The sequence below is a fragment of the Nothoprocta perdicaria genome, unplaced genomic scaffold (assembly GCF_003342845.1).
Source record: "Nothoprocta perdicaria isolate Ctin4 unplaced genomic scaffold, notPer1 scaffold_186, whole genome shotgun sequence".
Taxonomy (NCBI): Eukaryota; Metazoa; Chordata; class Aves; order Tinamiformes; family Tinamidae; genus Nothoprocta; species Nothoprocta perdicaria.
In genome coordinates, this window is record NW_020455049.1 from 162,101 (window position 1) to 187,421 (window position 25,321).

General features: G+C 41.9%; 1 protein-coding gene across 10 annotated transcripts in view; it reads left to right on the top strand.

Moving 5' to 3' along the window:
* The window catches only part of BRSK2 (BR serine/threonine kinase 2), a 141,066-nt gene that overhangs the window by 73,199 nt on the left and 42,546 nt on the right, over positions 1–25,321 (top strand). For all 10 annotated transcript variants that reach the window (XM_026036789.1, XM_026036786.1, XM_026036783.1 and 7 more), the window contains exons 5-11: positions 44–77; positions 931–999; positions 3,917–4,063; positions 11,127–11,158; positions 15,797–15,961; positions 16,673–16,770; positions 21,689–21,839. In XM_026036789.1, coding sequence (XP_025892574.1) covers positions 44–77; positions 931–999; positions 3,917–4,063; positions 11,127–11,158; positions 15,797–15,961; positions 16,673–16,770; positions 21,689–21,839 — 696 coding nt within the window. The remainder of the gene's footprint in view (positions 1–43; positions 78–930; positions 1,000–3,916; positions 4,064–11,126; positions 11,159–15,796; positions 15,962–16,672; positions 16,771–21,688; positions 21,840–25,321) is intronic.

A 25,321-nucleotide genomic window follows, 5' to 3' on the forward strand; every position in this document is an offset into this window, starting at 1 on the left:
ATACTAGAATCTTACGTGCTCATTTAATGTGCTTTCATTTCAGATCACCACACTATGCCTGCCCTGAAGTAATCCGGGTAAGTTGGTTGAAATCTGAATATCAATGCCTATGTATGAAAGCATGTTGCATCCTGCATGTATGCAGCTAGTATGAAACGTGTCCAAGGCAAACAGCTGCGTTGTTTGGGAAGGGGAAAGGACACAAGGATTGTAGCTGAGGTTTCCCCTGTTTGACTTGGCCCTCAATTAAGCTGCATCAACAGGGCAAGGGAGCGTGTTCCTGTGTGGTTCTCAGAGCCCCTGCCTGCCATGGGATCGTCCAGAGCTACAGTAGCCTGGTTTCACTTGAGCTTTCCACCCAGGGATTGCAGTCCCTTGCACTTTCCCTTCCTGTGGCTGTCACTGATGGGGGGTTCTGTTAACAATATGAACTATCATTTCCCTTTACTCCCCCTTTGTCCTCCTAAGATGAGTGTCCAGGTCTCCGGGGACCAAGAGCTCCCCTCCCTTGTAAAGCAGAGCATCAATATAGAGCCAAACCAAAACAGTGCTGAAGAAACGGTCAATACTGTCAGTTCACAAACACCGTGACCGCTGACAAGCTCCCTAAAGAACCACTGAGGAGTAAAATGGTTTCTTGATGCCCTTTGGACTCTGTCTAAGCACCAATCCTAATCATTTCCACATCACAGTCCATTCCTCCACTGCTCCCAACTTTTGACCCTGTTCTTGCAAAACCCAGATAAGATGGTTCATAAAAATTCAATTAATGGGCTGGGTCGAGGCCTCCTGGTTGTGAGAGTCTCCTTGGGAAGCAGGTAAATGAATTGAAATAGAGGGTTTCCCATTCTACTCTCTCTGCCTTTTCAAGGATAATGAATTCAATTACTAGTGAGCACTCCTTTGAACTTTTGTGTCATTGTTGCGCAGGGAGAAAAATATGATGGAAGGAAAGCAGACGTCTGGAGCTGCGGAGTCATTTTATTTGCGTTGCTAGTGGTGAGTCATCTCCCTTGCTCTACATTTTAAAAAGAAAATAAGAATCCTAAAATGCTGCTTTATTTAACAGTGATTCTATGGACATAATGTATAGTTTTTGTATAGTTATCATGTATAGTGTTTTCTTAGTTGTCCTATTTTTGTATCTTCAGTTGCATCCTCTCCTCTTACTTCTACATCAGTCCCAAAGGAAAAGCTTGAAAAACATTTCAGTGCTTCTTTGAACTGCTTCTGCTCCACACAGACAACTGCCAGAGACTTGCCTCCCTGTGCTGTGATATTGCAGTGCCTTAAAGAGCATATTGAAGTTCTGGGGCCAAAGGGATATGCAGGGTTACAAGTACATGATGCAGGCAATGTCTGTCTTAAAGATTTTGTCACTGTATGTTTCAGTATGTATATGCATACATCAACTGCAGTGTTTTATCAAGAGGAGAATCAAGTGCAACAGTTTTGTTTCATGCAAGCATTGAGCTACATTTTAATTTGGTACACTTGAGAATATAGAACTGAGCCAAAACTACAAAGTTTAAATTAGTTTCCATCTGGTTTAGCAGTACTTTCCTTAGTGTTCAAAATCTCAGATCTCATCCTTGGTTCAAAGTTTCAGTCCTCTGTGGATTTTATTCAGATTTGTAAAGCTTCCACTCTCAAACATACAGCAATTGGATGTCTACCTGAAAGCTGGCAGATGAGCTTGGCATTTGTTAGGAAAGTCCATATTCCAAAAGGTAGGAATAATAGAGGAGTATAGGAATATGTCCATAAAACAGGAAAACAAAGATGATGTTCTCGTTAGCAAGCGTATTACCATATGCAGATTTAATAGTGTATGTGAGGATAGATTTAATATGTCTGTAAGTTTTATATCTAAAATAGCTCAGATTACCTATGGTTACAATTTAACAAGCATGAAGTCAAATTTAGATCTCACTATACATTTACAGTAAACCTAGCTACTAATTTTTCACTTGAGCTTTTAATTTTGACAAAAGTACTTCTTCACTGAAATGAAAACCTTTTGTGGGAGTTAGATTCTCCTCATTATTTTTACTTAAAACACTTGAAAATTATCAAGGAGTTTTGTGTCAAAATTTATGTTGATAATCTGGAAAACAGTAAAAATCAAAATAACTTGAAGTAATCTCAGTAGGATGCTTTAAATCATCTTAACAATTTTTCATCTTTTTGATCATTTCTGTTCACTGACATTTTTCAAGATCTCAAATTTTTATGTTGATTTTGCAAGGGAGGAATTTTAATTGTCTCACAATTTATCATTGGGTCATCTCTTGTTCCTGAGCAGGTAGTTTCATGGGTAATGAAACACGACTATATAGTGAACTCTTAATACAGCTTCTTCAGTTCTTGGAAAAACAGAGAGAAGGTGCTGAGATGTTAGGATCTGTGGGAGGGAGCTTTTCCTCTTCCTGTCGAGGCTTGGTGTCTGTCCCTCAGTTGCTGGGAAACGTCTTCACGTCTTCATCTGTTCCTACATATATACATGAGCCTACAAAACAGTTGGAATAAGCCTACTACTGACAGAGCAGAGCTCTCTAGTTAATTATGTCAGGAGAAACCCTACAAAAAGTCTCAAGCTATAATAGTAGTTGTAATAAAAGCGCTGTAGTTGTTACCTTCAGGAAATGCCACAAAGCAGCCTTGCTGACTTCATCATGGATTAAATTGCACTGGCTAAAATCTTGAACTATCAGAATTGATTTTTCTTTAAGTCTGAATGATTAGGAAAAGCTTGAGGTAACTCAAACGATTGGCTACAGAGTGGGGGGAAGCTCTCTGGGACCACCTGGATGGGCAAACAAAAGGAAGAAGAACCCCATGGCTGTTCCAGCCAGGCAGCCTTCCTGCAAATGGAGCTGCTGGTCTCTGGAAACCGTATAGACAGAGGATTGATAGGATTGATTATACAGGTGCAGTACTCACTGTAGTAAGAGCAGTGCCAATATTGACAGCCCAAAACTTCATTATCACGGCAGCTGACAGCTTGCAACTTCCCACAAACCTTCCTGGAAATGAAGGAAGCTTCAGCACCAACTGCAATTATGCAATGCAAGAAGGAAGTGACACAGAATAGCTAGGAAGAGCCAGCTTGCTATAAGAGGATATCAGCTCCAGTGAGTGGAGTTATCCTAAAGGTTTCTTTTTTTTCTTCTTTTTGTCCTTGTAACTAGGATAGATCTTTTGCTGCTCTTTGTGGCAAGCTGATGATCTATTCAAAAGGTGGATTTTAGCTCAAAAACCTCAAGACATTCTTACAAGAGAGCTACTGTAGGGAAGCAATAGGAACTGATGATCTGACTGTGTCATGGGAATTGGATGGAACAGATTAAAAAACCAGAATATCTGATGCTTCCAAAGGTCAATGTTGGTTAGGTTTTCTTTCAGCTATGTCTCTCTATTGCTCCAAGAGAAAGAGGATGTTCTTTAGTGAAAGTCTGTCAAATGCTGTTCACCTTCTTTTTGGCATTTGCAATAAATGTGTCTCAGGAAGATTAGAAGTAAGGAGACGATAAACATTGCTGCAGTGAAAGTATGCCCAGGAGGAACACCAACAGATCAAAAGCTTGAGCTGAATTTAAGTGAGTCCATGCATCTTTAGTGAATTTGCCTGGAAAGGCAATTTCATATTTTGTATTATGTTTTGTACCAGTATTCATTTTCTAATTAAAGGTTTAACAGAAAAAAACTGTCCTTAGTTTTGTTTTCTATGTTGGAGAAAATACAACAGCACCTAAATATTAACTGTTTTCAGTGGATAGAAAGAGGGCTTCACATTTTCTAATAATTCAATCTGAACTGATTTTTGCTTTTCCTATCTCTTATTATCCTTCTGCTTTTGCCCTCTCCAAATCCCTTTCTCTCATCTTTCCAATCCACAATTCTGTCATCCCTGCAGGGTGCCCTGCCATTTGATGATGACAACTTGCGGCAACTGTTGGAGAAGGTGAAACGTGGAGTGTTCCACATGCCACATTTTATCCCCCCAGACTGTCAGAACCTCTTGCGGGGGATGATTGAAGTGGATGCCTCGAAACGGCTCACGGTAAGAAGGCATTTGCTGCAGACCATGTGATCAGGGCTTCATTTGTCATCTCACTGTAGTTAGGCTTGGATAACTGAGATAGCTGATTTATTGTCACTTCTCTGTATTTCCACCTAAAGAAAGAATGAAGGGAATTTGTGAAGTCTTTGGGAAGAGGTTAATTGCCTTCTCTTTTGAAGGAACGGAGGCACATTACCACCTCTGTTTCCCTAACCTCGCAATTCACCTTCATAAAGAAACAGTGGATGTTTGGAATAACTCCCTCCTCATGTCATCACAGCACTGCTGATGCAGGAGAGAGTTAATGGAAAGGAGGATATTCAGAATTCCCAGAAGCTCAGCACTAGCCGGAATTATGCAGTGCAAGAGGGAAGGGAGACCAAACACCTAGGAAAGTGTCGTGGGCAGCATGGTTCTCCAGGCTGATACACTGGCTTGTCAGGGTCATGATAGAACTAATGGAAGGACAAAACTGCTACATTTCTGACTAAAACTGTGGCTTGTCACTTCAGTATATCTATCCTGCACATGCCCTGCATTATCCTTTGGCATCCTTGAGAGCAGGTGTCTTCTGATCTTCACATTGTGTCCTGTGGTCCTGAGCATAGATAGGCCACAGTGCTGAGCTCCTGACACTCAGCACTGAAACTCTGCATCTAGGATGCAGCCTGGCACTACAACAGAGGCCCTGCAAGGCTGGGCACTGTGTAGTGATGCTCTCCTTCATTAACACAATGTTAATGTTTTGGGGAATTAAAAAAAAAAATTAGCAATTAAAATCATTTTGGAAGGCAAGATTGCCTGCTTGTCAGTGGAGGCTTCTGCCTTTATGGGTGCATTGCCCTTGTAAATCTATTGTCAGGCTCTGGTGATGATTTTATACAGATTTACTAAGCTCACAGATTCTGAGTGGGAGTATGTATAAAGAAATGTAAATTTAAAACTCCTCCTGGTTCTTCAGCCTGCTAAAATATTTATAAATAAACTCTCAGATCAGTGCTTGGCCCCTCTGCCGCGATTGCTAACAACAGCATCAGTGTGCACCAGCTGTGACAGCGCTTTGGGGATGCAGACACCTGTCTGCTAAAGAGAAACTGAAACTCCCATCATAACTTTCGGTACAGTGTTACCTGGCAGCCACAGCTGCTTTATTTCATTCATTATGAAACCAGGTCATGCTCTGTTTGGTGGCTGAGGTGAAAAGTTCTTTCTATTATGACTAGGAACTGTAACTGTTTAGATCCGATAGAGATTGTATTGCAGAACTTGAATATCACTGATTTAAAAAAAAAAAAAAACTAACAAAAATATTAGACACAGAAAAAGGCACCTGCTTAAAGAAATTATAGCAGCCATGATCATCTAGTTATTTTCAAAAAATCCAGCAGAATCTAGGGCTGGACTCTGAGACAGCTTTTCTTTATGATCAAGAAAGTCACCAAGCCTCTACCTCAGTTTCCTTTTCATAAGGTAAATAAAACTATGTTTGCTACCTCACAGAGTAGAAAGAATAAGGCCATAAGGCAACAGGGAATAGGGCTCACAATGAGTAGACAGATGGGAACATTTTTTGATCGAAAAGAAACTCTTATTTCTGTAGGGAGAAAGAAAACAGATCGGGTAGTTATTGGCAAACAGTGAATTGTGAATAAGAATTTGAAATGCAATGTATGCAAGAGCTGAAAGGTGAGAGGAAAAAGGACTAGCTATTTGTTATTAGTTACAAACTTATTTTCATTATTTTAGGGTCTTTCAGTTTGCTGCCTGCTGCTGTCACACTCCCCTTGCTGTTCTGCTGCGTTGCGGCTGCTTGGCTTCCAGGCAGAGGCTTCGCTTGGTGTAATGCACAGGAGCTGGGTGGGAGAATATGGGTTGTTTGGAGGAGCCATCTGAGTTCTGTTATAGCTGCCTCCTGTGAAAAAGGAATGAATATAGGTCTGTTTGGAAGTCTCTGTTCTTGGCAAATACCTCACTTGAACACTTTGGTATTTATACAAAGATCTATGTGAAATTGTGTGCTGGGTACTAAACGTGCAGTTCGCAGCTGTACATATTACCGCTGATCATTTGTTCAATATCTTGCTGGTGAATTCAGCAGAAAAATAGAGTGAGATTTAAGGTCACTGGAATTCTTTTCCTCTCTCTGCTTTGTTCCTTTTTTGGTTTCTATCTTTTTTTCATGGCGCTGCATTTCCCTCCCTGCAGTAATTGCCATTTCACAGCACACCCACACCTTCCCAGTCCATCTGTTGAAATGATCATCAAAAGCCGAGCGTTCGACTGTCAGCGTTCGGCTCCGCTCTTATAGCTGGAGAGGGTTAACAGGGAGGAGGGTATCTGGAATCACTGCTGTTGGCCCTTTCCTGCCTTAGGAAATCGGTGTTACCTTTTTGTGTGTGTAAGATTCATTTACGGAAAGAAGACTTTGTTATGGGATATTGGTCGGGCTCCCCAGATATTGTGTAGCCTACAGTGTGTTTGGTGGGCAAGGCTTCAGCACTCTGGTTTACTGGGACTGCTTAGCTAAACATACTTGAAATAAAAGAATCCATTTTTTCCTTGCAGTAGGCACCATGCAGTGGAGATCGTAGCTGCTGCTGCTGTTTTAAGTGTCTCTGACCACCCATGTTTAGGAAACATTAAATGAAGCTGGTTGTGGCGCCAAGTCTGCCTGCTAAGGTGACTGGGAGATTGGAGAGTCTGTCAGATTGTGCTTTAAGGAGCCCAGCTCTCTTAGTCTGCCAGAATAGCTGGGGAAGGATGTACTAGTTGTCAGCATATGCCTTAGAGGCAATTGCCAGGGAGAAGGGGGTTATTTAAGCTAAAGAAGATACTGGCACAAAAATAAATGAATAGCAAATGCTCTTACATAAAAGCAAGCTAGAATGGAGCATTATTTTAGCTGTGGCAGCCAGGTTCTAGGACAGCTTTCTAGTAGGAGGAGTGTTGGGAGGGAGAGCGAGCCGCGCTGAAGCCGCCGCGCGCCAGGTTTGTGCAGGAGAGCGAGTGCTCCTGCTGCCTGCAGTACCGCAGGGGGAGGGTCCTGAAGCCTTGTGCTCTTCTGAGAGGAAACGCTTCTTTCCATGGAGGGTTCCAGTGATTCAGCATCTTTGCAGAGGGAGAATTATGGTCACTGTAGGGGAATCCATTTAATTCTCAGTTGCTGCTTCCTTCTGCAGGAGTCCGGAGACAAAAAGGAAGGACTGTGGAGCTTTTGCTCCGCATTCCTTTTAATGGTGGCTAGAACGAGTTTGATCAGGACACATGTTACAGAATAAGCTATTATTATGAAGCTGTTACTGCTTACAGTGTTGACATTTTATTCCAGAATACAGTGAGCAGTCATCTTTGTCAGGTAATCACACAGAGGCTACTCTGAAATACCTATGCCTGAAAACTATCCAGTTTAAACTACCCCAGATTTTCAGCATCTCCTCTCTGCTGATTTGTTTTGTCTGTGGCCTAATGTATGCTAATGATGATGTGTTCTTTATTGCTTGGACTGCAGCATCTAAAGAATGCTTAAAAAATAGCAAGGGATGAACTCATCCTGTGTCCTTTTGCGTTTTTCTAGGTGATCTGATACTGAGATGCCTAGCACATCATTTAAATTATCTCACTTCACCACCTGTACAGCGGAAGCAAATGTACAGTGGAAGTAAACGTCTAGTAGATGTATGTTGGCAGCAAACTCTCGTTTGCCAATGACCTTTTCTTATAATTTGCACCTAACATGTTGACACTTTGCCCTTGTCAAGGTCCTTAGAGATTGCTATAGTACAGCTGCTAATACTGACAGTGATAGTGATTCCACCAGTACCATTTGCACTGTCAGCTTAAATTCTTTGGCCATAGAAAGCCTGTATCTTAACATTATGAAGTACATTTAAAGCTCAGGCAAGAGGATCTGCTGATGGAAGATTTACCTAAGGTGCAGGACCACTTTTTGCAAAGCTGGGTTTGAGACTTCGCTCTCTGAAGAGGGAAGTCTGCAATCTGACAGGAGCACGAGCCCAGATTCACATCCACAGATTTTGAGAAAGTTTTTCTTCAGGACAGAACTTTTAAGCTTGGCAACCGCTCTGCTGAGATCAGTGCTCAGGATGCAGACAGCACTGCCTTGTTTTCCATCTGCCTGTCTATCTCCATCTGTTGTTCCCTCTCAGAATTCAGACGTAAGCTCCTTGGGGGAGGAGACCTCTTTCTCTGATGAACTGGTGCAGCTCTTCAGCACAACGGGGTGTCATCTATGAGCGGGGCTCCTAAATGCCATGTCACCGTACAAATTTAATACATATTGGGAGTATTTTTATATAAAATTGGTAAAGGAATTCCCCCCCTCTCCTTACATTACAGCATTTTAGCTTGCAGAAGCTTCTCTTGTGTCTCTGCTCGAGCAATGAATTTGAGCATGTTTTGTTGTTGTAGAGATGGCATCACGAGACAATTGCCTGTGGTGGCTAGAGATATTAGCAAGCAGCATTTTTACAACTCCCGTAAAATGGCATTAAATTTGGCAAACTCATGAGCAAACAGCAAGAACCCTCTGGGAAGGGCTGTTAAATGCCTTCGTCACTTAAATGCATTTAAACATTGTGTTTAAATGAATGCAGGAGGAGTGAGATTAGCTCCCACTGTGGATCTCCCTCCCCTGCATAGTAAAAAGCATAAAGACTTCTCCTTGTCAAAACCAATCGCCCTCCCATAACCCTCCTGTCACTTTAATGCAGGAGAAAAGCTACAAAGCATTAATTAATTACCTTTAAAAACGCAGTGAAGATGTTGGCAGCAGCAAGCACACTTGGAATAACATCTCAGTGCAATTATATATGAATCAAAATAGAAATTGATTCAGATTCGGAAGAGAAATAGGTTTTATAGAGTAGTTTCTGTATCTAGGGTATCCCAGAGCACTTCCCAGCAGTGATTTTGATGGGGATGGAGCTGCAGATGTGTAGGTAAACAGCAGCCATTGTGTTCTCATGTGCTAATTCACACACGTCCCTGGATGTATATGTTTATATACATCAAAGGTGCTTCCCTTTCAGAAAACTGCTGTGAGGTCTTTAGTTTGCAGGAGGTTGGTTGGCAGGGCTGGGCAGCAGGGATTTCTGTTTGACCTCCCTGAAGGAGCCTGAAGGTCTGTGGCTCGGATGAGAGCTGGTGATCCTCGCTTCCTGAAGCAGAGATGAAGTGCTGCTGTCTGCCTCATCGTGGCATTTCTGCCTATCCCAGGCACAACAGAACAGTGACCCAGGGAGACAGGAAATGCAGCAGAAGCAGCGAGCATGAAAGAGAGCTGGACATCGCTTAGCTGCATCATCTGCCTTCTGTCCAAAATCATTACGATCTCTAACTCTCCATGTGGGGTATATGAAATAAAAATTAGATAGGCATGTCATTGGATAGTTTCACCAAGCAAAGGAAGTACCCTCCTCAGTGGCTCCTTACAGTAGTGTGGACCTGATACCTGACCATATTAAATTCCTGTCTATTGTCACAATGGTGTGTCCTTATCCTCGCGTGCACACGCTGGAAGGGGCTGCTGCTCCCAGCACTTGGGCTGCTAGGTGACAGCTGGAGGTACAAGCAGCGACTGTACCTGCTGTACCTGCAACTGGTGGCAGTGTTGACACAGGCTTGGTTTTAAAGGAGGCTGTTTGTCTCTCATGCTTCTCCCTCTGGCCTGTCATGCTTCCCTAAGCTGTATTCCCTTGTTTCTTTGCTTTCAGGAAAAACCCAGTCTCACTTAACAAATGATCTTGTATAGAGTCTGAGCCTGAGCTATTCCAGGTTTCCCAGGCAAGGAGCTATTCTTATATAACACAGAAGCCCCTGAACACTTGTGCTGTGTGTTAAACACCCACTTCCTATTCCTGAGAGCTGCTTCCTTCATTCCTCTTGTGGTTTTTCTTTTTTTTCCCCCTGCTCCCTGATTATCCCTATTCTGGAACTAAAGGGAAAGGAATAAGAGCAGGACAACTGTCTCCGTTCCTGCTGACCAGTTTAATGGGGCTCTGCTTTCATCCTGTAGCTGGTAGCACTTGAGAACTCTGCGCTGCCTCTCGCTGCAGGCCTGGCCTGCGTACAGCGACGGTGCCCGCGGCTCCTTCAGAGCAGGGAAGAGGAGCAACATTGTCCTCCTGATGAAGAATGCCTGGCTATCTCTGAAGAATAATTTTACACTATGATGGAAGTGTAAATATACTCTATTAGAAAAGTTCTGCTGTAAGATTTTTTCTCTCTCCAGCTTAGGATTTCTCTTAGGAAAGAAAAGAGTGTGTGCAGAAAGGGCAGACGTTGCATAACATTTACTGGCATCTGCATCCTAAAAGCAGACAAGGCCACTATTAAACTTCGATCAGTCCTTTACTGCAAGGTGAAATGCTCGTGCCTGAAACAGAAAAGGAGGAAGCAAAAATAATTTGCAGGTTGCTGATGAGCTGCTGGAGCAGTAAATGGTTTGCCTGGACGTGGAGCTTTATTCCACATGGTCTTTAAATTCTAATGGCAAATGCAAAGCTGATCAGGAATGGGCCCTGCTAGATGATGATGTCACTCCTAGGTACTTTATTTTGTTCATTTACATTATCCATTTGAACTTGCTGAATTTTTATCTTTTCCTTCTCTCTCAATCCAAAACAAAACCAGAAATGGGCTTTTGGTGGAAAGAGGCAGTGATGAAGCACATTCTGAAAGGAGCTCCCTGTTAGTTTTAGTTAGACTGTAGAAGGGAAGGGCTCAGTAAGGGAAAAACTTATCTGCAACACACTTGCACATGAAGCCTTCTATGTCTGCATATTTCTAGAATTTGCTCCTGACTTGTTCCTTAAATCCAGAGGCCTGCTTTTTTTCCAGTGGAGTGGGTGAGGATGAGCATGCTCCTTGTGCATGCTCATCCTCATTGCTTTACATGCAATGTAAAGCTCCTGTCATTTGCACAGATCTAGCTCTGCAATGGTGGACTTAACACTAACTAGAGGCAAGCCTTGAATGTGGATATCATACGATATGACTACTTCTTTGCTACAGCACTAATTCCTTGTTTTCTTTTCCTTTGTAGCTAGAACATATTCAGAAACACATATGGTATATGTAAGTAACACTTTTTAATTAACTTTTGCATGTTTTCAGTCCTGTGTTATAGAAGTTAATATTCTGGTGCTCACTGAAGAGAGATTGGAATTAGAAAGCAGCTTTTAGACAGGTGGAGAAGGGCACAGAGGAGAGAACAGCATCTAGCAGTGCTGTTCTACGCTGTGCTTCTAAAATATTTCCATCTATGTCAATGCTAGCCAGGACCATTCATATACAGAAACATGTGAGTGGCAGTTGTTTGAAATAAGACATTCAGCTCAGAAATTTACTGTATTGAAAAATAAAAAACAGAAAAAAAAAAAAAAAAAAAAACAGTACCAGACACAATTAGTTGGCTATCCAGGGGCTACAGAGAATTCTTGAAAACCTTGACAAGAAAGGTTTTGCTTGGTCCTTTGTGGTGTCTTGGCTTTTCTCTGAAGCACAAACAAAAGTGATTATATTGGTAAGTGAGCACCTGTGAACAAGAGAGTTTCTGTCTTGTAATCCCGGCTCCTGCTTCTTCACAGCGAGCCAGGAGGCTGCTTCTGACCTTGTGAGCTGTTGACGCGGGAGCAGTTCTGTGACTTGATTAAAAGCAGCAGTCTTGACAGTTAAAACAGGAGGGCTCTGAGGAAAGTCTGGGCCTGTCCAGTGGTTTGGGCATGAGGAAGACTGATGGCTTTCAAAAGTGACCTTTCAGTTTATGTAGTCCTGATGTAAATAACAGTTTTGCTTTATACGGATGATAACCCAACGATATTAAGGAGAATGCTTCCCAGGTACAAACAGAGAAGTGATGTGTTGATACATGTTTCTGGGGATCAGGGTACCTCCAAGTTCCCAAAAAAATGTATTATGGTGAGTCCTGCCTCCTTAATTCTCCTGTCATTGCTCTTGGAAAGCTTTTGAGGATGATCTGACCTGATATTTAAGCCTGTCACTAGGATAAAAAAAAAAATAAAATTGGTTTCTCTAATTCTACCTTATGGTACTGTTCACTTGCTGGATTCATCAGACTTAAAGGGGACCTGAGGACATTGAACAATTTAGCAGAATAACATGGTTTGTTTGTTCTTACTTTGCCTGCAATGGTGGTTCACCCTGCCTCGGGCTTCTTTCGCACTCCTTGCTACCACTTGACATGACACTTTTTAAAACTAAGGAAGGATTTGAGTGTTTTACAAGGGGTAACACTTTTACGTGTTCTCTTTTTTTTTAAAAAAAAAGAAAGAAATTCTCATAGAAAAAAAATGTAAGAGAAATTAAGAGGGAGGAATTCTGACTGTAATCTCTATAATCTCTGTCCCTCCTATAATGTCTTACCTGAAATTCAAAAGTAAATGTTGTTTCCATTGAACTGGATAGTGGATCCCCTTTGTTTCCTCATGAATGAAATCCAGGCAACTGAACTTTTCCTCTACTTTACTCAGAAACAGAATAGAATAGAAAATAAAATCACATGGCACCCATCACTTGCATTACTCTTCTAACCTTCCTCAAGAGTTTTTCCTGGAAGTTTACACCTCACAGAGTATGGTTGTTCCAGGCTCACGTGCACAATTAAGCAGGTGTTATCTTAGGACTTTAGTCTAGCTTGCAAATTCAAAGATTTTTTTCTTTGCAATTGTAACTGTTAAACCCTTTTCATGTACTTCCTGATGAAGATCTGTCCCTCTGATGTTTGCCACTTCCCAATGGAAACTGTATCTGAGGGCATCCTCGTAAGAACTAACCTGGGTTTTGCAAAAGCAAATCTCTCTAGCATCCCTGTACAGTTAATGGAGAGAGAGACTCCTACAGAAATCAGTTCAGATTGCTTAAAAGAAGGTTTCTGCTCAAAATAGCTTTCCAAAAGAGTATTTTTCTCAGTCCCTCTCCGTTGCCCATGGATTGACCTAAGGAGTAACCTCCTTTGGCTAAATTTAGCCTGTGAATAACCCTGCCACCTCCAAACTCTGCTACTTCCACCTGGTAATGTTTCCCAGTCTCTCTGCATTCGTTTTGCCTCAATATATTGATGTTGACAAAGAGAATAATGGTTACAAGTGTGGTGTTTGTAGGCTATGGCTGTTTTGCTTGCAGCTTTCATGTTTTTCTTATGTAACACTACTATTCTGTATAAAATCTTTATTCTTTGTCATATATAGTTCACTAACCTAAAACTTGTGCACAGAACATGATAAGTGATTCTGCTTAGTTCTTAAATAGATATTCAGGATCCTGTAAAACTGCAATACTGTGAAAACGATGTAGGCGAGGCAGACTGAGAGAGGTCTTGAAAGTCAAAATCAGGATTCACAATCCTAAAATAAAAAGAAACCTTTAATCTCCAACCTCTCATTCCTCTTGCCCTCCCACTCAAATTAAATCACTGATATTTTTAAGCCTTTTTATTTTAAACAATTTTTTTTTGGTTGGGTTGGATTGTTTTCAAAATAATGCTAGATTTTGTGCCAGGTTTTCTTATATCAGATAAAAACCTCCAGAGCAAGTTACTTTTTATGAGGTAATAAAGACCAATTACTTTAATCATTTTTGATAAAGCAAGAGGTTAAATAGAATCTCCTGTTTTGGGAAATACAGAGGCCTCTAATGCTGTGTTAGGGCCCTCCCCTTTTGAGGGGCTCATATTTACCAAAATTAGGTAAAGAACAGTGGTACTGGTTGCACTTTGCTTTGAGGTAATGTAAAGGTGCAACTCTGTGAGATTCAGGAACAAATTTCAGAGAAAGATTCAGAACGGCCACCCTGTTGGGGAATCACCTCCGTTGTGGGCATCGCTGCTCACAGAAGCAGCGGGGTTTTAAAGCAGCAGCGACATCCATCCGGGGCTTCACAAAAATATACATGATTTGCAATATTCAGGAGACATTTGATGGCTGTGTGGGCTAAAATGCGACACATGTGTCACTCTGTACCAGACTGCGGATGGAGCAGACACGACAGTCCTGCCAATCATAGCACAGAGCCGGTGATTTTCATTTCCTGAAGCATTGAATGCGTTGCCAGATGACAGAGCTGCTCGTCAGAAGTTTTTCTTGTACCTGATGAGGAAGTGTGAAAATCCCTGACTCTGCCCGAGGTTGATCAGGTGCAGGGCGTAAGGGAAAACTGCTTTTTGGTGCGCAAGAGATAGCAGACTCTGCTCTCTAGAAAAGGCTCACAAGCTGATTTAAAGAGACTTGCAAGTGCTAGTCAGCTCTAGACTAAAGTGACTAGTAGGAAATCCAAATCATCTGGGAATTATCAAAAGCAATAATTTCTTTTTAATCTCTTTAATTCACCTTAAGGAGCTCTGCGTGTAATGTAATGAATGATTAATGAGGTCAGTACCTAGTAGTATGGAACATCCCATGCTTAAAAAACAAAAGCGTATGCTGCTGTCCAGAGGTCCACCCTACCAAAATGGATTTTAATGACAGGGTCATCTTTGGCTTTAATAATGAAAGATTATGAGCTGACCATTGCTTATACTGTGCTGAGAGCGAAGTCTTAACACGTTTTGAGTAATAACTTTCTCCCAGAGTAGCTACATCAGAAAGATAAGGCATTCAAGCGCTGTTTCTCTAGTTGGACCAGGATGTCTGAATCTATCCCTTAGAGTCAGGACCGTGCTGGCGTTGTACAAAACATCAGAGACTTCTGTGATACTCTGTCAAGGCACCAGAACTTCTGTTTTTTACTAAAAGTCTCATGTCATGTTTGCTTATGAGAGCAAACACTTCTTTGGGGACACAGTTTACCTAAGCTACTCCCCGCCTAACTACATAAAATCAAAGGGTGTTCAGGTTGCTTGCTATTTTTATCATTGTCTGTTACACATAGCCTGAAATCTTGAGCTGTTTTTTTATAGGTAGGACCTATAATTGCAGTGAATAATCAATATTTCCTGAGTTTAGTGAATGAAATAATTACACAGGGAGTTTGTGTGGATTCCCTTTAAAAGAATAACGTGCTCTGCCACTAATCATGTATTCCTAGGTCTGCCACTGACCTTGAGCAGCTCTCTTGGGCCCCAATTTTCAAATTTGCCTGTCTGAAGAGAAGCAGAGATTGCCATATTTAAGCATGTAAATAAGGGACCTCGTTTCCTGAAATATCTTTTGAAGTGTTTCAAACTGGGACCTCAACACTGAGGTCTCCTAAACCACTTCAGAAGTTTACAAGTGAAAATTGCTGGGAAGCCTGTTATATTTATAATTAGAGAAACCCGGGGTTGATTTGTTCACAGTTTGTTGTGTGAAAGCGAGTCATTCAGCTTGCACTTTTCAGCCTGATAGCCTGAGGTCTGGCCTGCTGATGAGACAGCATCTCTAAAACCATGCAGTGCTTTATAAATGTTTGGTATTAAGATGCTGAACAGCTGCTTAAATTATGAGGGCACTGGTAATCAAAATTCCTACTGCCTTTCTGACTTAACGCAGATCTTTCACAGTAAAGAAGCAACGTGCTGGTCACTTTTGGCCTTTATGGTCTTCTCTTCAGAAGCGAGTACCTGTCAGGTTGCGAGATCTGGTTTCTCAGTGGGAATTTAACAAGCTATTTCCATCTGTTGCTGCAGGCTGCATTTCAGAGGCAGGGTTCATTTGTAACTCACATTTCTCCTTTTTTTCCCTACCCATGTCTCTCTCCTTTATGTTCTTTCCTCTGCAGAGGGGGTAAGAATGAGCCAGAACCAGAGCAACCCATCCCTCGAAAGGTGCAGATTCGCTCTCTCCCTTCCCTGGAGGATATTGATCCGGATGTGTTAGATAGCATGCACTCGTTAGGCTGCTTCCGTGACCGAAATAAACTCTTACAGGACTTGTTGTCGGAAGAGTAAGCACTTGCTCAGTCTTAATATCCATGGGATATGCGCGGGCTGCAATGCTGAGAAACCTGGGGAAAGGCAGCGATTGCTTTAGCATGTCTCTTGCCATGAAGGAACCGTTGGGTTTTCTCGCTGTCTGGCTGCTCAGTTGCCAGGGAGGTGTTGGGAGGGAGCGGGAGGTCACGGAGTGTTTCCTGTGCCTGGTGACAGAAGGGTCACAGCCGGAGCTGCAGCAGAACCCTGGGCTGCCCTCTGTCCTCCCCTGCCTGGGGTGGTCACTTCATGGGCCCATGGGAGGGAGCTGGGCAGGGAGGGGTCCGGCCGTTGCTGCTCTCCCTGTTGAACCTGCCCCTATTGGCAGGGGTTTTGTTTACCTCAAACATCTCTTCCTGGAGGTGTCATGAGGGACCGATGGTGGAACGGGCACTTTGACAGCATCTGGCTGCCATTTCCCTTCAGACGTTAGGTGGACATGTTGCTTAGTCTGTCCAGGCCTCTGTTCAAGATACAGAGTGTAGTATTTATATTTCCTTTTCCCGCTAGCTGCTTGTTGGAGACAGCAAAAGCTCTGTGGGTTATATATCGAGTTGGCAGGTACACAAACATTTTCAGCTTATTTAGAATAACTGTAACTGTTTCTTTGATGAGAAGGGATATCTGCATGTTGTTGCTTTTTTTCTCTTTAAATTTTTTTTTCTTTTTTTTTTTTTTTATTTCAGAGAGAACCAAGAAAAAATGATTTATTTTCTTCTGCTTGACCGGAAGGAGAGGTATCCCAGTCATGAAGATGAGGATCTTCCCCCTAGGAATGAAATAGGTACTAACAATATGACATCTGTCATCATGAATCCATTTCAGTTAGTTCCTCTATGCCTTCTGTTGTTGGATGTTTGGGTTTTTTTTTCCTGTTATCCTCAAGCTCTAACATCACTGTTATCTTCTCACCAAAACAGTGTACAACACTGTTGAGAAACCTTTTTCTCAAGGAAAAACTCAAAGGTTTCATTTCCAGGACATGTCTGACTTACATTGCAGAAGCATCCAAGTTGGTTTTGAACCAAAAATCTTAGAAAATGTAATGAGAAACCCCAAGCTGGCTCTGTGCAAGCCAGGTTGGCGTTCGAAGCAGGGTAGGCTAGTGGCAGAATTCACTAATCTGCATGTAGCACCTTATTCCAGAATTATTCGTTAGTGTTTTATAAGCAGAGTACTGTTGGTGGCCAAGGACTACACTGTGACAGACTCAAGGGAAAATGCTTCCTGAAGGAGATGAGTGAGAGTCTCCTGCTGTGCTCAGTAACAAAAGTTTAACTGATAAAGTGCTAGTCACTTCAATCAGTGACCTAAAATAGCATTTTTACATTGTGTTGTGATTTTTAGATCTTGCTATTTAAGCACTTTCAAAGCTAGAAGCAAGTGCTCTTAATTTTACTGGAAACGCAAGAACCTCCCCATTCTATTGAGGAGTGCTATATTGAACAGTAAGCTTGATATTACTAAATTGGATTATTATATTAGTCCAGCTCCAGGCCATATAATTTTGCAAGGAAGTCTCTTGTTTGGGAGAAGAATAGGATGAGGATATCGATAGGATCATCTATAGGATGAGCAACACTTTTTTTTTTTTTTTTTTTAACTTTTTCTTAGAGGAAGCTGCAGAGAGCATATTAGCAGGGATCCTGATTAAGCTGAATTAATGTGCCAAATGCATGTCCTGTGGTCAGAAGCACCTGCTCAGAGTAGTCTGTCATCTAGCACTTCACAGTCAGCTTTTGACCCAAACAGATTACCCTGAAATGCAGGAATACCCCCATCTTATTTTAGCAATATTTTATCTTCTGAAAAGCATAGTGCCTCTAGGTTCTTCATATCCAACATGCAAGTGAATGTACAGCTATGCTCTGATACATTTTCTCTCCCACATGACAAATTATTTTATGTGTTGAACTGAAATTGTGGGCTCCACTGTTGTATTTATTTTGTACACAGAGTGAAAATGTTCTCCAACAGGGAAACATTACTCTGAATATACCATTGTGCTTCGCTGGCACGTTTTAGACTGAACATTCTTCTTTCAGTGTTTGTAAGTTGTATTTCCTCTTCCACAGGAGGTTTCCTCCTCTTTTGCTCCCAGCAGTATCTCTAAAAACACGAGGCCAGGTTTATTTAACAGCAGTCATGCTTCTGATGAATGTCTCATCATGAGCCATTAGCAATGGCCTTGCACAAACACAGAAGAGCAGAGAAAAGATTTTTCTCTGTAAGAAGAAACAGAGATTTAATAATAGCAGCTTGAAGAGATTTCTCAGAGTTCTGCCTTAGCTAAGCTCTTACCAAATAAGAAGGAGATGGCAATGTACTTATTTTTTCTTTCTGGTGTTCAATCTTGGAAAGGATGGATGCAGGTTAAAATAAAAATAAGCTCAGACTTGGCCACTTTACAGTTGCCTAGCTTTCCTTTAGCATGTTTGAGTTCATATGAAGCTTTCACAGAATGCCAAGGAAGGGTCAACCTCACCATCTTTGCAGTCCGTTTTGTTTTCCTGAGAACACAGAAGTTACGAATTTATCAGTAAAATATGTGAATGTTAACTAATATTTATTGAGCTAAAGGCTTCTGCATGGTGGAGGCATTTACTAAATCAGGGAGTGAGAGATTCAGTCAAAATAGTTAAACAGGATGTGGGAGCCTCACTGAGACCCAGACCTTAATTTCCTACCTTTTAAGTGAGTGCTTCCATCACTTGATTATTCCCTATATGGTACTCTCTTCCTCCGTAAAAATCCTTTGAAACAGCTTAATTTTTCTTTTGTAAGACGAAGGGAAAATACTTTACAAAAACTATAACAGACTAGGTTAGGACTTTCCTTCTTAGTTTTACCAGGGACTCATGAAGAGAAATGGGAGGTTTTCCTGTTTTCACTTCCTATGCTGCTGCACCATATGCCACCAGTTTAGTCTTTATGGCAGAATGGCTGTATGTTTAAGTGATTCCTTCTATTATGGGCTTCAAGTGATGATGGACTCAGTGTGTCAAGGATCACCACAGACCCTTTTAAAAAAATATATACAATACTTGCAACCATCAGCGCTGTATGTGTACGTGTATAGTATAGGTTAGTCAACCACTCAATCATTTCTTCGTTACCTTCCTGCAGACTTCTGGATGTGTGCTCCATCAAGCCTTGGTCAATTGTTGTTTGATTTATAGGTGTGTTTCAGCACCTGCTCTTTTGCTTATTCCCTCTCTTAAATAGCCTAAAATACAGATTGGAAATCAATATCTTCCAACATCTTGAGCAGCAAAAATTGATACAAAAGAATTATTTAGTATTTTAGAAATATCCTTATCCTACTCAATGTTTCTGTTGATTCTCTAATGATCCTTTTGGCTACTGTCCTTCTCTCAAGCTTTCTGCTTCTGATGACTGTATAAAATGCTATCATTCAAGTCTTTGGTTAACTTCTCCTTAAATTCCTTCTTAGCTCTCTTTTAATGTCTACCTCGTATTTGGTCTGTGATTTTTATAAGTGTCACTTGCCTAAATTTCCATTTCTTCTGTTTTGAACCTGGTTGGACAGGTTCAAAATATCCTATTATGAGTAGGTAATATATCGACTCATACATTTTTTTTTCTTGCCTTTTTCTTCTTTCTTATTGAGACTCCACTGGTAACTGACTTCAGTGTGGTCTGAGCTTACTCATCTCCTTTCTTTTCACTGCTTTCTTCATCTTCCTTCTCCCTTTTTACATTCTTTTTTAAGCTACATCCTTTCCTGACCCTTTCTAAAATCTGGTATCCCCCTGAGAAACTTTTATCAACTCCCTGTTGTGGATACTGACCTTAATTGCATTCTGCTTAATGTTTGTTGCTCAGCCCTAGTCACTCTTGTACCAGAAGTTGTTCTCCAGGATAGATCCTCTCTTATTCTCCAGGGTGTTTTGAAAAATAGTCTGAAGTGTTAAGTTATTTCTCAAAACCTTGTCTCAGCCTGCTTGTAACCACTTGTATGTGCGCAGCTGAAGACACCTCTTATTGCTGCATCTCCTGCTGATTTTCCCTTTACTTTATGCACTGTATATATTTTTCCTAATCTGGCGGTAGCTACCCCTATTATTATCTTCTACTAACATTTTATTACTGGAAATAGGCTGAAATAGAATGAGATTTAGCTGCTTTTTTCTTTTTTTTTTTCTACTTCATTTTTAAAAGAAAAATATTAGTAAGAAATGCTTGGGTTAGTAAGAAATACTTGGGTTAAAAGGATCAGGTGTTATCAAGAGCCTGTTTGCATATGAGCCTTATTTGCTCCTGCTCATTTTTTTCAAGAATAGACCTTGCCTAGAAGAAACTGTGCTCTAAAAACATGATGTAAGAGAGAGAAGAAACAGAGAAGCAGAAGTAGGGGAATGGAAGAGGACTGGCAACAAAATTAATATCATCAGACTAGGTAGTAGTGATAGAATTGTCAACCTAAATATTTTTGGTTTTACAAAGGAATCATGGCAGAGGAAAAAGCCTTAGCGGATGGGCACTGAGAGCTTATATCTAACTGCAGAGGTGAAGGATGCCTTTTCTTCAAGGTAGTTGCTCCTCACTAAAGATAAAAACATGCTTATAAATAGAGGGAAGAATAATTTAAAATGTGTTTATAAATAGAGACAAGGAACTAAATAGTCCAACTGAAGGAAATCCTTTCCTTTTTACTGTTCTGCTTTCCTCCTTTTTACTCATTGATGCCATCAGAGATGTTAGTAGCAAAACATTCAGTGGGTGCATTTGGTTCCCTGGTTCACTGTGGAGCTGTGTATAGTTTGGCAAGCCACTCAGGAGCACTTTCTGTGTCGTGGTTTGGAGCCCAGAGATTCCATTTTGGGGAGCAATTTTAGGTGCTTCTCAGAACCTCAGTAAATGTTTGGCTGCACCTTTTAAGAATTAGATGCCTTTAAAAATCTCATCTTTATACCTCTCTTGGCTCTCTGAAAAGTGGAAGTAGCACTTCTGTATTTCATAGAGACGCTACAAAATAAAAAATACAAAGCACTTCCGTTCCTATAGCAGTATAACTTGTATGAAGACCTCTGAGTTACGTCTCAGTAGCTCTCACTGGAGATTCATCTCAGGTAGACAAGAATCTTAATTTTTAGGGTTGAAAGAGGAAAAATATAAAGCAGTAGGGAAAACCTGAAATCTCTTTCAGTCTTCTTTGTATGCTCTTAAAGATGCAAAAAAGGGGCAGGAGGGGCAGGTATTGAAAAAACCCTGTACATCTGAGTTTAGCATATACTTAAGTCCCTGTGCAATACTTGCTCTAGCTGTGATGGACATCACAGGCCAGCACTAGCAACCTGCTTCCCCCTCCAGGTCATGGGATGGCTTACAGTCTGGCTAACAGCTTGGGCTGTGGCCCAGACTGTCGTCTTAGTCTTACTGTTATCAGCTGTGTAAAGGAACCTGTGCTAGCCATGTTACAGTCATACCTTTATTTTACAATGCACACACATTCAGGGCAGTAGGAGTACTCCCTCTGGCTCTAGGTGGATTGCAACTTGCATCTCACTGTTCGCAAATTTATAAGAAGGGTGATGCTGCAAATGGTCATGTCCATCACATAGATACCTGTGTCTGCAGGGGAGATGGGAGAGATTGTTGCAAGGGGGATAGCAAGGTACCCCCCTTAGCCAAGGCAGGTCACAGGCGAATCCAGCTGACAGCATTTTCTTTTCCTAAAGATCCCCCCAGGAAGCGTGTGGACTCCCCGATGTTGAACAGGCATGGGAAGCGGCGGCCAGAAAGGAAGTCGATGGAGGTCCTCAGTGTGACAGATGGCGGCTCCCCAGTCCCTGCTCGCAGAGCTATTGAAATGGCACAACATGGACAGAGGTGGGTCTCTTCTTCACCCAGGAGCTGCTAGTCCCACCTGGCTGGCTTTGTTTCCCTCGTTCCCCCCCATTTATGTTGTACATGCAAAAGAGTGTGGAGCTTTCCTATTTGCACCAGCCTTCATAGCAACATCCAAGAGCACTTGCCATGTGATCTGGCAGCCAGCAGTGCTTACGCACACAGGAGCAGAGGTCCTGCCAGGGGCTTGGGGGCTCTGTTTGCTTGTGCCCATCACTCAGGAAGCTACCGTGTCCTCTAGACAAGCTTCATCTTGCTTCATGTTAATTGTCCAGAATTTAAGCATTCACAATCTAAGCTAGTTATACAGGCTGCCACTCCAGGGAGTGGGGACAGACAACAGTCTCAGATTCATGTGTCCCCTGTTCCAGCAATCTTAGGTGGGTAAATTACCCTCTGTTTTTGCTTCCTGTCGCTGTAGCCTGCAGCCGGAAGCGGGATGACTATCTTGGGTTAGGTGGCCTAGCTTTTAGGCACCAGAAGTTAAATGAAAATTAACCTCACCCTCCATTTCTTCAAACAAATTAATCTGGAAAGGCCTGTCCAGGTATCTGTGGATAGCTCTAATATATGCTGTCAAAACCAACATGCGTCTGGCCCACAAAAATCATTGGTTATGTGTGTTGGACACGTATAATTTTGCCTCTTTTCGATTGGATAAAAGTGTCAGTCATGGTGAAACAGCAGGGGAAAATGGTGTCATCTCCAACCGGGTTCTGGTTAGGATAGGTGAACTGTGTTCCCCATGGAAGTTGCTTCCTCATTTCTTATGGCTAGTCTAAGGGGAGCTAGTACCTTTAAGTTTACACTTGAATAAATCAGTCTGTATAAAAGAACATTTCACATACATGTTTGCTACTGATGCTTTAGCTTTTGTTTCAGCTTTATGACATAATCTTCAGCTGCTAAGATCTGCTCGAAAAAGAGCTTGCTCTGCTCAGAAACTCCCTTTGCTGAGTGACAACTGAATGAAGAACACCATATACTTTCATGTCAAGAGGCTGCTAGTACTGTTGAAAAATTTTGCTGGGTAACCCTGGCAGTTCTATCTATAGTAAAGAGAAAGTGGTAGTTTCCAGGAGTTGCTAGGACTAATCTCAGAAATTTGTGGCTGGTTATCCTTGAGATACGGAGCCAAAAAAAATCTCATTGTAGTGTGGATTAGAAACCTGTCTTGTATATGTGTTTTTCTTTGATGTTTAATGAGGTCTAGGTTAAGGACTTACTCAGGTCAGGATGTATTCCCAGTGTTCCTCAGAGGCCCCTGAAGTGATAAGGTTGAGCACACAACATGACAGACATTTGCCCACTCCTTATTCAAGTTGCAGTGTTTCGTCTAGTACCTGGGAGACACATGGGCCATCATGTTCTCCAGGATGAACCAGCCAGAGGTGAATCATTTCTGCTCCAGGCTGCTTGTGAGCTGCAAAACTCTGCAGCTGCTGCAGTGAGTGTCCAGCTGGATGCAGCGAATACTGTATGGTGAGGTGAACAAGCTGAGGCAGTGATTCAGTCCTGCTCAGCCAGTCTAGAATTCATTAGATGGATCCTAAAGTTTTCTGAGAGCTGAAACCTTCCTATCCAACTCTCAGCTTTTACTTTGGATACAAAAGACTGAAGAGGATGCCAAGCTGCATCTCCATATCCAGAGTGTATCTTTTTGCTTTGAAATGTCTCATTCTGTGTGCAGATGAGAAAATGTTTGAAGTCAGAAGGTGAGTTTGGAGATAGAGGAGGGACATGCCCAGACTGCATGTCAGTGAGGAAGGGCTTTGGGCTAAAGGAGGAAAAGAAACCTGCCACGTACAAAAGAAGTTCGGGACAATGCATGCCACACAACTCTTACAGGCAGGACATCAAGGTGTGGCTGAGGGCAGAGAAAGGCATGTAAAAATGCCATGATTGATGATGATGAGCTTGGTAGTGCTTGCTTTGGAAGGGTTAAAGGGAAGATGTTATTTTATTCCACGTCTGAGCTTCCATTATTCATACCATTCCACATCCACAGATGACAACGGCACATTTTGTGTTGCTGGCAGCGCAATCGTTTATAACGTGAACTGGGTTCATTAACAAACACCACTGCATGGGGATTGTCTGGGGACGATGCATTGCTGATGGGGCACCATCTGTCAGAACAGTCAGGAGCAAAATGATAAGTGCCTTCCACCAAGAACGAGGGATTTTTAATGGCTAGCTGCATATTATTTTGCAGGAAATGACCCACTGAGAGTAGATTTTACAGCACTGGGTCTTAGATCCCAGAGATGGATGCAATTTTTTTTATTTTGAGAATGACATTTTTGGTCTGGATAGATGACTATTCAGTGCTTTTATCCCAGGGGGATTCTTCAGTACTAGGAAGACACAAATGACTGTGTAAACATCAGGGGACACAAAACCATTGCTCCTTTCTTAAGCTGGCAGAGCTAGTCATCTAACCAGTGGGCAGAGCACACATGTGTCTTGTGAGTTGATCCTATTGTGCCCTTCTGGTTTTACATGTCTGTGTGCTGAAGTGTGCGTTTGGTAACCATGTTGGGACCCTACAAGGGTCCAGTCTTGGCAGGGTTTATCTTTGAAACTTGTTTTGAAACTTGACAGTCTTAAGCCTTGCAGATTGTGAATGTAGTAGGTAAAAAACATAGTCCTTCAGTGGCTCAGTTGTAGCTAATGGTGAAGGAGGAGAATTCAATACAAAGGCAGCCTGTTGAGCTTGCAGATGCCTTGAAATGCTTGTGCGGAGCTGTGGAAGTGCTCGGTTGGGTCCTTGAATGTGCACAACAAACTTAGTAAGCACAAACACCAGCCACGCTACAATTTGTGGCTATTTTTGGCTATCAATTAACGAGATTCCTGATTACATCTTAAATACTTGTGGTACCCCCAGCTCTCAGACCATGTGGTATTTCAGTGAGATGGCAAAATAGAAAGGTTCTGAGCGCGGTGTAACACCAGCTGATTTGTGCCAAGGTCACGCAAAATACAAGGAATTCCACGGGAGCTCATAGCTCTCAGGGTAATGCCAGAATTTTTCTGCAGATCTGTTGGGAGAGTCCAAAAAGTCCTCAAAATCGGCTCTGTTATGTAACTGGTTTTCTCCTGGTTGTTGAAGTTTGCAGGAAAGATCAGTCGATATGAGGAAGCACTGTTCCCTGAAACAGTGAAGCGTAGAACAGCAAGGACACAGAACTGCAAACAGGGAGTTCGCAGAGACACAGAAGCAAAACAGGGAGTTTTGCTTCTGAGCTTCAGGTTTCCTTTCCCAGATTCTCAAAGAACATTTCTGTATACACAGTGTAGGGAAGGGAGCTTGGGAATAAGTGGTAATGGATTCTACAAATTGGAAGACAAAATGGGTCACCTATACTCTAGAAGGCTCTGCAGTCTGATTTGAACCCTTTCCCAGTTTGTTCTTACTGTTAATACCATCTGAAAAAGCCTGAGGAATGAGCAGTTTGCAA